The 14,155-nt window shown below is 41.4% G+C and overlaps 1 protein-coding gene across 17 annotated transcripts in view; it reads left to right on the plus strand.

Moving 5' to 3' along the window:
- The window catches only part of TENM3 (teneurin transmembrane protein 3), a 1,268,347-nt gene that overhangs the window by 1,094,152 nt on the left and 160,040 nt on the right, over window positions 1-14,155 (plus strand). For all 17 annotated transcript variants that reach the window (XM_027077054.2, XM_027077058.2, XM_027077059.2 and 14 more), the window contains one exon: window positions 7,833-8,071. In XM_027077054.2, the coding sequence (XP_026932855.1) occupies window positions 7,833-8,071 (239 nt within the window). The remainder of the gene's footprint in view (window positions 1-7,832; window positions 8,072-14,155) is intronic.

The following is a 14,155-nucleotide window of genomic DNA, read 5'->3' on the forward strand; positions in this document are numbered from 1 at the left end:
ATATGCTGTGATATATAACATGATATAATATAATACAATATAATGTAATATAATACTATACAACATAATATAATACAATGAGAAGCACATTTAAATTTACTTTAAAAACCTGAGTATTTTGCCATTAAAAATGTTATGATAGTGTTTTGTAGTTGATTGTTTTGAAAGACAACCTCAATCAAAAGTAAGCCATTTCTAAGGAGCAGAGCATACTTGCTAAGACATGGAGTAAAACAGAGCAAAATAAATAATAAGCCGTTGTAAGTGGCTTGAAGGGAGAACCAGTAAGAGTTATGACTGGATATATAGCAGTATCTCAGCATACTGTGCAGATTTCGTATTTAATACATGACATTTCATTTGAGAGTAGAAAATTTAAAATGAAAATGTAACTTTTGTCTCTTCTTTGCCTCTGCCAGATCAATTCAAAAGAGGAAACTGAGGTATAAGAACTCAAAAGAACTTTTCAACCCCAGCAAAAAAAGACAGCCAGACAAGGAGGGAGGGAGGGAGGGAGGGAAGGAAGGAAGGAAGGAAGGAAGGAAGGAAGGAAGGAAGGAAGGAAGGAAGGAAGGAAGGAAGGAAAAGAAAGAAAGAAAGAAAGAAAGAAAGAAAGAAAGAAAGAAAGAAAGAAAGAAAGAAAGAGACGGAGGGAGGGAGGGAAGAAAGGAAGGGAAAGAAGAAAGAAAAGAAAAAAGAAAAGACCAGACCAGACCATAAAGGAAAGAATGCAGGGTTCTCTGGCAGGGTGGATACAAGGGGGTGGGTGGGGGCAGGGGGCAGGACAGGCAGGCTGGAAGAATAATTGAAAATTACCCCTAAGTCCCTCAGAGAGACCTACAGGATAGAGTTACCAACGGTGACCCAAAGGCCTGAATGGGGACAGCAGGAAAGATGAGGGCATTCAGTCTTTGTCCCTACTAATTTTAAATTTGTGGCATGACCCATAGAAAGATACCTCACAAGATCGGCTAGAAATACAAGCCAGGACAGGAGGTGGAAGCTGAAATGAAAAGGTGGGTCTGAAGGCAGATCAACAAAGAAACAGATCTTTCAACTTAAGAAGAGAAACGAGCACTTATTAATTGCGCTTAATGCAGAGCGATTGTTTCCATTTATGTTTTCGTTGCTGCGCGCGTCACAGTTAATAACGCGGTGCAGTTCCGCGGTTCCCGGCCGGTTGTTGTTGTTGTTAAATAGAATCCCCCTCAAGATTCCAAAGCCACAAAGCAACTGTTAGTGTTCAGTGACCTTCCTGCTCCAGCCGTCTTTTGGGCTTTGAAATTGATTTTCCTCATCTCAGTCTGTGATAGTCTCTCTTCAAGTGTGCCTCTCTAGTTCATCACCAGAGTGAAAACGCTGGCACAAATAGCCGAGGAACTGGAGGCAGGCGTCACGCAGGGCATCATTAGAAACATCAGAACGAAATCAGCCTGCCCGGTGCGCTCCGTGTTAAAACGCCGCTGCGGCTGCTGCTGCTTTATTGCCGAATACAATGGGGAATATTCTCACAGGATCCCCTTTTTTCATTCCCAAATATGGTCTGCGAAGTCAAGAAAATTTCTCCCTTTATTCTGCAAACCTCATGTGGATGCCAGGTCAAAACCGCATGTTTTTGATAGTAATTTTTGCAGAATTTTTTGTACGTGCGAAGCATATTCCCAAGGCCCTATGACCTGGCAAAGAGTCCCAGGATGAGGAGAGACTGGAATGACTCACAGAAATGTGTGCCGTAGAATGAGATCAAAAATAATAATAATAGTAATTCTCTGGTAAGAAGACTCACGGTCTAGTTTTCGTGTGGCTGAATGTCACGTGGCTTGGTTTGTCCGTTTCATCTCGATGGGGTCTACTCATAAACCAAGCATGGCGTTGGACCTTGACACGGGTAAAAAGACATTCTGGGCCTAAAGAGATACGTTAGTCCCCATATATTCTCGTCAGCGTCTGATGTTTTCTGTATGGCAGTGGAAAGGACATTGTTGATGTTGGAAAGGAGGCATCTTCTCTGAACCTGTCTTACCAAATCTGAGACTACATGTCCCACACCACACAAAATAGGTTGACAAAGACCTTTTCTGCCGGTCCTAGTTAGTGACCAAGAAGTTCTTCCATGTGTGTTTTAACAGGCCTACTCAGAGGCCTAATTTTGCCTAAAGGAATCGTCTTCACGCAGATGATACCATTTGTTTGAAATGGTTTCTAAATGCACCCGTTTAAGCAGTTTTTACACATTTTTTCTGTGCTTCCATACTAGGAAGCCGTCTAAAATTACTCAAGACCAGTGATTTAAAAATATAATACACTCATGGTATGGCTTCTCTTTCAGTGTTTTATGATGTTTCTGTATTTATTTTACAAATATAGTATCTCTAGGGCACTAATTTGATATGGACAGTCATTTAGACAGAGGAAGGGAAAGTGTACTTCTGAGTTTTAAAGTCAGTGGCCAAAAAAATACAATTAAATGCTGTTTCTCTTGCAGCACCAAAAGTAAACATACGTATTAAGTAAATTAGAAACTCTTTTAAAGTAAGGAGATCTCTCGTTCCACTATTATTGATGGATACGGTATTTTTGAATATTACATCTTGGTTGTCAGCAATATCTCGAAGCTGTATTTCGCTTTATGAAAAATAATAACTTCATAGCAATTCAAGGATAGTTTTTGATGAAAGGTCTTTGCCATGGTCATCAAAGGAGATGGACATCATGTCTTGATATTTCAAATTTTGGAATTTGAAAGCAAGATGCCTAATTCGAGGTTGGCATGTATCTAGCTCATTGTCTGACACACAGTGCCTGGATGCATGTTTTCAGTGTTGGGGCTACAATCATAAGCTTTAGGGCCACATGGGTGTGGGTTCAAAATCCCATTTCCCGTTTCAAATGACCCAGACCACTTTGCATAGAGCTATAACACATTTTCAGAGGTGCCTGCTTGTCTCAGTTGGTAAAGCGTCCGACTTGGGCTCAGGTCATGATCTCCCAGTCCGTGGGTTCAAGCCCCACGTTGGGCTCTGTGCTGACAGCTCAGAGCCTGGAGCCTGCTTCGGATTCTGTGTCTCCCTCTCTCTCTGCCCTTTCTTCTCTCTCTCTCTCTCTCTCAAAAATAAACAGACATTAAAAATATTGGCAAGGGAGGGAGTGCCTGGGTAGCTTAGTTGGTGGAGCATCCAACTCTTGGTTTCAGCTTGGGTCATGATCTCACAGTTCATGGGTTGAAGCCCCACATCAGACTCTGTGCTGACAGCATAGAGCCTGCTTGGAATTCTCTCTCTTCCTCTCTCTGCACCTCCCCTGCTCACTCATTCTCGTTCTCTCTCTCTCTCTCTCTCTCTCTCAACATAAACATTAAGAAAAAGAAAGAATAATTTTTTTTTAAAAAGCATAACATATTTTCCAGGGATAATTTTTATTTTGGTGCCTATAATTTCCAACTTTTATTTACTTTTATTTTATTATTAATTTATTAGCTATAGGTCTTTGGCCAAGGTGCTCAATTTCTCTAAGACTCACTTCCTCCATCAGCACAGTGGTCACCATTTTATGTATTTTACAGTATTTATTGAGCAACTACTATGTGCCAGGGAACTTTTTTTTTTTTTAAGTTATTTATTTCGAGAAAGAGAGAATGCATGTGGGGAAGGGGCAGAGAAAGAGGGAATCCCAAGCAGGGATTCTGTCAGTGCAGAGCCCAGTGCGGGGCTCAAACTCATGAACTGTGAGATCGTGACCTGAGCTGAAGTCGGATATTTAACCGACTGAGCCACCCAGGCGCCGCTGTGCCAGGAACATTCTAAGGTCTGAAAATACAGAGGTGAGTAAGATTTCCCGGTGCTCACATTCTAACGGGAGAAGACACATCATCGATTTGTGCCATGACTATATGGTTCTTATTCCTCAACTTAGTAGGCTACATAAACAGCCTTTTAAATATGTTTTTGTCTATATTTTATTTATCGCCCTCAGGCCTAAAAACTTAGACGGTTCCGTGTCTCTCCGCGTCCTACCCCTGCCTTGGTATATGTGATCCTGTGAGCACAGCAGGAACATCTCATGTTTCAGTCTCTACCAAGACGGGAAGTTTTCGCGCTCTCTTCCTTCATTCTTGACAGCCATGTCATGGCTGAGACGGCCTTCGTCCTGTTCCGTGCGGCCTCTTCAGGTCCAATGGTGTACTCTGCTATTTCCAAGCTACTCTAGAAGCAGTAGAAGTAATTTTACTTCTTATAATTGAAGCTGAAGCACAGGAATCTTGGAGAGGCTCTCTACAGCTGAAATACCTCCACGCGCCCTGCATTCTCTTTGAGATCCTGATGCCTCCTCAGGCCTCTGTTTCAGATTGAAGGCCCAGGTTTCTTCTTCTCTCGGGTTCTGCTGATACGCTCCTTAGTCTCTGCTTCTCTGGCACCGGGGAAGCCAGGAGCAGGATCTGTGTCTGTGAAACACGGCGAACCTCCTGCCTTCATCCACCCCTTCCCTGTTTTCCTCTTCCTAAATAATGAAATGAAAATTCTTCTGATCTAAGGGGAACTTGTATCTCTTAATTTCTGTATCACACGTTTTGGTTATATCCCAAAGGGGGAGGGAACTTCAGGGAGGAGAAAACACACTTTGCATAGTATTTAAAAATTTTAACCTGCCACACCGGTCGATAAACAAGAACTGATTGTAATAAGCGTGTTGAAGGAAATAAGCTTGTTGGACACCAGTTAGTGTCCATTTGCACCTGTCTGTCCATCACCTTCTCCAAGAGCAGTGCCCGTGCATCGTTCGGGCTGCTTCCAGTGGCATTGAGCTGCCGAACATCTTGCTCACTCTTGAAGGACCATCCTAAAAAACAGTGAGAATGCAGACCAGGGCACCAACGACACAGGTCAAATCCAGCCTGTCACCTGCTTTTGTGTTGATCATGAGCTCAGAATGGTTTTTGTATCTTTATGTGACTCAAAAAAACAATAATAATAAAAAGAATATTTCAAGACATGGGAAAATTATATGAAACTAATATTTCAATGTCCGTAGTCAAGTTTTATTTGAATGCAGCCGCACTCAACGTTATCTAAGGCTGCTGCCGTGAGCTGGTATAGCCAGACGAGGCTAAAATATTTACAGTTTGGTCCCTCCCAGAAAGAGGTTGCTTGAAGCTCATCTAAATCATCAGGTAACTGCTTGGCGTGTGACCATCTTCTCATCCAGAGTGCTTGCCAGTGTGCGGAATTGCCAGTGAAATTTGTAAACCGGGGAGTTAATTTTGCAAACATCGGTTTTGAGGGTGTTACATTTGAACGGAGATTTTAAAGTCATCAAATGAAAACTTTGGGTCTTTTATAACGTAGGTTTCAAAATGTGACTTTGGAAAGAAAAACGGCTAATGTTTATTGAGCACTTCCCTTGTGTTCAGATCCTAATATAAACACATCGTATGTGTGTAACCCTTGTATATTTAACCCTCATAAAACGCCTATACAACAGCCCCTCTTATTATTCCCATTTTTCAGATGATAGAACCAGGATACGGAAAATTTGAGTAGTTTACATCATCCAGCCTGTTTATGGGTGAAATTTGGATTTGAACCTACACAGCCTGGGTCCAGAGCCCGCATTCTTTTTTCTTATTTTTTTTTTTATTTTTTTTCAACGTTTTTTATTTATTTTTGGGACAGAGAGAGACAGAGCATGAACGGGGGAGGGGCAGAGAGAGAGGGAGACACAGAATCGGAAACAGGCTCCAGGCTCCGAGCCATCAGCCGAGAGCCTGACGCGGGGCTCGAACTCCCGGACCGCGAGATCGTGACCTGGCTGAAGTCGGACGCTCAACCGACTGCGCCACCCAGGCGCCCCTGGAGCCCGCATTCTTAATAACCATGCTGAATGGGAATATGGTAGGAGATTCAAAAAAATGCTGTTTCCAGCTTAACATTTAATTCAGGCTATAGACTTTGAAATTTGCCTTACACGGTACTTCCATGGTGGAAAACAGATTCACAACACAACTGCTAGTATCATTTATAGAATAGTAATTTATCGTTTGCATCTGTCCTAATTTTGTGGTTGACACAGAATTTTTAGATACATTAACCGGTCTACCACCCTGTGAGGTAAGTAAATCCTCAGCTCCATTCCACAGATGGAAAACAGAACAAAACTGAGCATCTGTGAGATCATGTATCTAGGAAATGATAGACCAGGAACTCAAACTCAACTCTGATTTCTACACCGGAATTCAGTCTGCCGTACCTGTGTTAGGCAGACTTTCATGACTTTTGCCATATCGCTACACCAGCTACACTATTGTTGACATAGTAATTTTCTGGAAATGGATTCTCTGTGACTTAAATACCTGATTAACCTTAGCAGTAATAGACATCAAATAATGACTTTGACTCCTCTTGTATTTATCAAACACTTCTTCTCTGCCCACAATATTCCAAGCGCTTTACAGTAAATATTAACTCCTTTGAGCCGCAGTGAAACTCCTGAAGGGTAGCTGCTATCACTATCCCCATTTTATATGTTAAGAAACCAAAACAAAGAGATTAAGTAAGTAACTCGTCCAAGGGCACATACCTGGTAAATAATGAAGCAGGATTTGAACCTCCGCAATCTAACTTTTGAGTTCTGTCCTTTTAACCCCTTAACTTCTTTGACGTATTCAATTTATTTTCTAATACATTAAAATAAGTCCATCAGTAGTAATATTTAAAAGATTCAGCTGTGTACCGTCTCAGATATTTCATAAAAACTGTACTGTACCATGGTGGAATGTTCCAGAATGCCTATAACCTCCTGAGTATGTAAGAGAGAACACAGTCTGTTGACTTCACTGAACAGTGAAGGGAAAATATTAGAGAAAATAATATTAGGGAAAATAATAACAAATATTAGGACACAAAGTGAATACACAATATATTACTGGTATAATATGAAATATAAGCCATGAAAAACGTGGTGCTGTTTTTTTTTTAATTTGAGGACTTTTACTGTTGATAGGAATCTTAAGTTAGTAATCTTTCCCAAAGAATTTCTTACACAGCACCCTTTCGTGTGATCATTTCATTTCTGCTTACGCACCTTCAGACAAAGAAAATGTACAACTTTCACAGCTACCGCCATCCAGCTCCGTTGTTAGAGAATCTTTCCATCCTTGATCTCAAACCTGCTTCACTGACCCCTTCATTTATTTCGGTTGGTTTTAGAAGTGTTCTGTGATTCCTTCCTTTTTCTCTCCCTTCCTGGCCATGTTTGACGTAAGCTAAAAATAAAATTAGTTTGCATCCCTTGAGACCTGACCAGCTGCCTGTGGCCAGACTTGATGGTGCTTGTTAGTGGGAGAGCAGGCTGGGGTTAGAATGTTTCCTTGGACGTCCAGAAAATAAATCAGTCTGCAGGACATCGACGTGGTCATGCCTTCTTGTGTTTATATGAGTACCTGGTCTCAGAGAGCAGCAAATACACATGTAGCTATAAAATAATAAGATGGGGTTGTTCTTCAGTGAAATGTGAGTATGTTCTTAATGCCGTTCCTGCAGGGAGGTTCCAGAATGGTTTTGTGCAGGAAATGGTATGTTGGAATACCTGTATAGTGTCTCAAGATAGCTCCTCGAAGGGACAGTAAAACCGTGTGAGCATAAATACCGCCATATATATTTCACATCAGTTTCTTTGATCAGACTCACTGCTAGGAGTTGGTTAACATTTTTCCGTAGGTTCTGATTTTTTTTTAATTATATGAGGTACGTCCCGGAGGAAGCGCTCCTGTCCAGCCGCGTCTGTCTCCCACGTTTCAACATATGTGTATCTCACGACCATATTCTCCTGTCCCGCAGGCATTTCCTATTCAAAACAGGAACAGGGACAACGCCACTGTTCAGCACTGCAACCCCAGGATACACAATGGCATCTGGCTCTGTTTATTCGCCGCCTACTCGGCCACTACCTAGAAACACCCTGTCAAGAAGCGCTTTTAAATTCAAGAAGTCTTCAAAGTACTGTAGCTGGAAATGCACCGCCCTGTGTGCTGTAGGGGTCTCCATACTCCTGGCAATCCTCCTATCGTATTTTATAGGTAAGAACAAACATGCACAGTTACTCTGTCTGTGAGTTGGGCTGTTCTGTTGTGGTTCTGTTGGCTCTATCTAGGTATGTGGCCCGGAAGTGCATTACGAGGTCTATTTTCTGGAGGAGGGGTTAGTTAATACCTTGTAAATCGCAGAGCGTCTTAAGCGATTTTCAGCGAACTTCGGTAAGGAGAAAGAAGGACAAAGAAGGAGGTATGTTCTTTGCACAAAGAAGGAGGTATGTTCTTGGACACAGGCTAGGGTGTGAACTTGTGTTTGACTTACCCCTCTTGAAGCGTGGATGATTCTGTGACATTTCACGTACACAAAATCATTCATGCACTTGCACGAAGGCTTTCTAGGCAGGAGTCCCCCTCGATGCATAGTCAATGGGGAGCTGTCTCCTACGTGTGATATTACACACCTTTCAGCTAACTCAGCTATCTAAATGTAAAACTCATCACTCAGGACCATCATCTTGCACTCAGCAACACTCTCCGGAGAACCACGCGTCCATAAAACAATGAATGGATTACATACTCATTCATACATGTGGATTTTTCATCTTTTCTGATGTAGTATTGATCGTATTTTTCATTTACTAGTAACCCAAATGATGGAAGCTGCTAAGAGAAGCCGTAAATATTCCTTTTATTTAACTGTTTCATAACAGGTGTGAGCATTCGAACTATTAGAAATGGCTTTTTTTTTTAATGTCAGAAATGACCACATCGGATTTCGATCCGCTTGTGAAATGCTAATGGTGTCCACCGAGATTAATCACCGACTATATGGTTTATCTAACAAGAACAGCAGCCAGGGGTGCACCCTCCAGTTTACAGAGCGATCTGTGAAGCCCATGAAATTCTAGAACTGAATAAGAGAATTACAGAGCTGTATATGGAATAGTATGATGCTTTTGCAATGAACTGATTTCTGTTATTAGCTACAGTACCCCTCACTTATATATTTTGGAAAGTGAAATGCCATTTTGAATCACAATATTTGAAAGAAGTACAGAATGGGGCGCCTGGGTGGCTCAGTAGGTTGAGGATCCAACTTCGGCTCAGGTCATGATCTCGAGGTTCGTGAGATCGAGCCCCGCATCGGGCCCTGTGCTGACAGCTCAGAGCCTGGAGCCTGCTTCGGATTCTGTGTCTCCCTGTCTCTCTCTCTGCCCCTCCCCCACCCTCTCTGTCTTTCTCTCTCTCAAAAATAAATAAAAACATTAAAAATTAAAAAAGAAAGAAATCTAGCATAACAAAGCATGAAGGAACTTGAGAGATGATTGAGTCAGAGATGGCAAGGATGGGCCACGTTGCGTGCTATTATTTCCAACGCTTTGTCGATGGCAGGCATCACTGATGAATCAGGGCACTCTTTCCCACTAAACCTGGATACGGCCTCATTATCCTCATGACCACGATTCATACACCACCTCAGCCACTGTCCGTCAGAAATGAAAGCAAGACGCAACCTTTTTGTTACTTTCCAATCTGAGTCAACTCCCTCCTTGTAAAAATGCTCAAACCACACCCTAATGAAACAATGCTGTGCTGTTTCATAACACTCTAGGTAAATGAGGAATAGCACAACACAAATTGGGATTCAGAGACAAACTTCTAGCATTCAGCTAGAAAATACCTAGCCATTAAGAGAATCTCTTCTACTTAGTTGTATAAATTATCTGTATCTGTCAGCGGTGTGCTGCTAAGGAATTTTAAATGGTTCTGAAATGCACCGGGCATAAATGGGATGTAATAAATTAAGCATACATGTTTGTAGGGGACTTTTTTTTTTTTACCATAGTACATGCCAGACAGACAGATAACTACTCTGTGGGGCTGGAAGTCAGGGTCCATGCCGTTGCTGTGCTGTGAGACATATTTTCGGATGGTACACGCTTATGCCCCACCAGCCGTTGAATATTTTGATATTCAATAGTTCTGATACCATTTAGTTTTGTTTACAATGTGTGACTAGCAGGAAAAAATAGCATTTTAATGTGAGATTAGCTCCTTATTATTTGTGAGAGTTGGACTCCTTCCAAGGCTCCCTTCGTGAACTTGATAGGGTATCAGACTTCTAAGTAAAAACTCAGAATGTTCCTTTTCTTCAAATTGCCCATTTTTCTTGTTTGGCGGTTTGCATCACACTTTATTCCTGCCACGGCCACTCTCATAAACTTGTCCTTGTGATTTTATCTTTCCCCACATGCAAATACAGTTAATGCATTTTTTATATAGTCAGTATACTCCGTACGACAGGTATGTGTCGAACAGTTGTTATGCTCTAGTTACCGTGTTGGACCTTAAGGCAACGCAACCCAGGTGTTATCCAGCAAAAATGACTTGCATCATCAAAGAATTATCTCCTATTCTTCTTGCTTTAATTAAGCACAGATATACTTAGAATGTTCACTGGTCTTCCAGTGCTTCAATGACTAACACACTAACGCAGTGGTTTTTGTTGTTTCAATCGGGTAAAGGACTCGTTCATCAGCTGGCATGATAAATCTTTCCAGACTGAAGAAGCCACCTTTACCCTTGAAAACAAGAATAGAACACCCCTGTCAGGGAAGGTTGTCTTTTTCTGTTGAGTGTGCATATAAAGCAGGGATGGAGAAAAAAGGAACCCTTGCCTGTCCAGCTTAGATCAGTCTGATAAACCCCAGAATCAATGGGGGGACCGATGTCACCATCAAATTGACCTCACAACCTTTAACAAAAGTGCTGCCATCCTGAAACTTTTTGTTCCCCCGTTCCCTTAGAGGTCCCTTTTCTCGTATGTATTGTCGATATAAATAAAGTTCAAACCTTAAGAAAAAAATAAAATAAAAAGCTTGAGGAATTACCTCTCTCCTAGAGTTTTCTTTGTCACCTTCCAGTAAGGTCATGAGAAGTTAGGAGAATGTAGTATTAGCATGTCTCTCGTCTACGATAAAGTTATCTTGGGAGAGTCAAGGTGAATAGCTTTCTGAAAGGGAAGGAGGAGGGGAGGAGAATGGGTTTTGTTTGTTTTTCCTGTTTGTATCAGAATTTCAGAGAATAAGGAAAAGCTGGAAAAGAGAGTGAAAATACATTCCCATGGGTGCTGCGAACTTTGTGCACAGGTAGCCGCACGTGAACTTCTTGGTGTATACCTCTCCAGATATTTTTTCCATGCATATATACGCTAGAGTTCCATACCTTTAATCCATTTGGTACCAAGCTTTCTTGCTTACCATTTGTGAAACGTCATATGTGTTTGATTTTATTTAGTGGGTGTGTTTCACTCGGTCCCAAAAGTGCGGTGACTGTTTCCTTATGCATTTAAGTGTGTGTGTGTGTGTGTGTGTGTGTGTGTGTGTGTGTGTGTAAATTTTTTATCTGAATAAATTCGTTGAAAGCATATACCAAAATGGTAGGCATGTCTTACATTTTGCAAACCATGGCCAAATTACCCTGTTTACACAACTACCAATGCTACTCATTATCAGTAGCCAATCTCTTTTAACCCTTGCCAATCTCTTAGGCTAAAGCATTTTATTGTTGTTCTCATTTATTACTGAATATCTTTTCACAGACTCATGGACCATTTCTGTTTCTTCATGTGTGCCCAGTTTCCCGCACGGGGCTTTTCTCCTTTTTCCCCTTTCATTTGCAAGTGTTCATTAAGGATATCAGTCATTTGTCACATATGTTACATATTTTCTAATTTATTTTTAATTTTTCTCATAATTGTTTTGCCATATGTTGTATAGAATGTTTTAGGCAATCACGTTTATCAATGTTTCTCTATAATATCTTATTGTCATGTTATACCTATAAAGTATTCACTCTCTAAAGAGTTCTTTTAATTTATTTAAATTGGCACCTTTGGTTCAGCATCTGTTGATTTTGGCTCGGGTCATAATCCCAGGATCATGGGATCAAGCCCTGTGTTGGAATCTGTGGTGACGGCAGAGAAACATCTTGGGATTCTCTCTCTCCCTCTCTCTCTCTCTCTCTCTCTCTCTCTCTCTGCCCTTACCTCCCCCAAAAGGAATAAATAAACTTTATTTTTTTGACACATGAAATAGTTTATTATCAACCATATTTGCAAATCAGTATATTATAAAGAATATTTCAAATTACTATGTTGAGTCATAGGCAGGTATACGTCATTACAATGGTACTTATATGTTCCAAATATATGTTATCACACGTAAGGGTCTCTAGTTGTTAAGAATAACAACAAACTAATGTTTGAAAATATAATCATCGTCTGATGATGCTTCATTGTCAACCAAAAATACAGCAATTTTCTCCACAGAATAAAGATGAAAACTATGTTTTTTGAGGTAAAATTGACTTGGATGGCTAGATTCTATAGTGGCAGTAAGGCTTCTCTAAGCGTTCTCCCTTGGATTTGTGTGCATTTGAGCTTACACATCTGGTTGTATTGAATGCGTGACAGACGATGGTCGACGAACTACACATCAAGGAGCATTGAATCAATAGATAGTTCATGAATATTGTTAATACAAGAATTAAATTTTAACTCAAGTCAATAAATAAACTTTAAATAAATCAATCAATCACTTAAATTTTCTTCTAGTACGTTTATGGTTTTTCAATAATTAGGTTTAGGTGAACATTTTTCTGGGCACTCTGATACATGCTAGAGGTTCAAATTAGCTCTTTCTTCCAGAAGCTCCTGGTCAAACGATGTTTGCAAGCACACTTTGAACGGTACATACTTCCGTAGCAGTTTGAGCCTTAGGAACAACAGCAAGAAAAGAAAAGAGAAGAAAAGAAAAGAAGAAAAGGAAAACACCTGTCGCTGGCTGAAGAAGTTGGGGAAAGACCCAATCCATCAGGTGATGGCCAAAAGATGAGGAAGAATTTGGGTCGCTAGTCTCGATGACAAAATGGTTAGCGGGAGATCACCTTGAGGAGATGTCATCCAAAGCATGGGAAGGAAGAAACGTGACATAGTGGTACATGTGACGCCCTCACGGTGTGCCGGACATGGCGTCTGAAGCGGCATATGAGTTGCCTGATTGAATTTTCACAACAACAGTATGAAGTTAACAGGAAAAATCTATCAGCCCTTTAACAAAAAAGAATCTACCACTTAGGGAGACGTCTCACCTAGAGTCACACAGCCGGTCAATGACGGAAGCTGGACTGGCAAGTGTCAAGGACCCCCCTATATTATACTCCCCTCCCTGAGGTTTTTGAAGAACTGAAAATAGGGAAGGAATTGCAGATACCAAAACATAGCAATGGAAAAGAATCATCTATGTTGTTGTTTTCTCAAAATAAGGTTGCTTCGGTGGCATTCCAGAGCATGTAATCTGAAGACAGACTTGTGCTTCTCAAACTTCCGTGCGCCTAGGAATCACGTGGAGATCCTATGAAAATGCATATTATGACTCAGGAGATCCAAAGCGAGAATAAGAGGTGTGTGCCTCAAACAGGCTCCCAGGTGATGCCGCTGTGGCCCGTAGACCACACCTTGAGTAGGCGGCTCAAGGCCAGCTCTGTCAAATGTTACATCCGATGATGGAAACAGTCTCATTCTGCCCCGTCCAGTTCAGTAGCCACTAGACACATGCGGCTATTGAGCACTTGAAATGTGGCTAGTGAACTACAGAATTTGGGTTTAAATTTTGTTGTTGATTAATTTAAACTCGAACAGCCACACGTGGCTAGTGGCCGCCATATTGACAGCACAAGTGTAGACGCCTCCTGTTAGAACACTAGTGTAGGCGGGAGGGCATGAAGCCCTGTTGGGATAGAGGAGTGAGTAGAATTGAGAAGCTATAGCTGATATGTAATAGACTGGATGTGCCACAATTGATCATAGTGCGATTTAATTTTTTTAATGTGTATTCATTTTTGAGAGACAGAGGGTGCAAGCGGAGGAGGGCAGAGAGAGGGAGACACAGCATCCGAAGCGGGCTCCAGGCTCTGAGCTATCAGCACCAAACTCTATGCGGGGGCCCAAACTCACGAACCGCAAGATCATGACCTGAGCTGAAGTCAGACGCTTAACCAACTGAGCCACCCGGGCACCCCCATATTGCAATTTTAAAAGTCAAATGTCCAGGCATGTACCCGTGGAAA

This window comes from Acinonyx jubatus, chromosome B1, assembly GCF_027475565.1.
Source record: "Acinonyx jubatus isolate Ajub_Pintada_27869175 chromosome B1, VMU_Ajub_asm_v1.0, whole genome shotgun sequence".
In the NCBI taxonomy this organism is placed as follows: Eukaryota; Metazoa; Chordata; class Mammalia; order Carnivora; family Felidae; genus Acinonyx; species Acinonyx jubatus.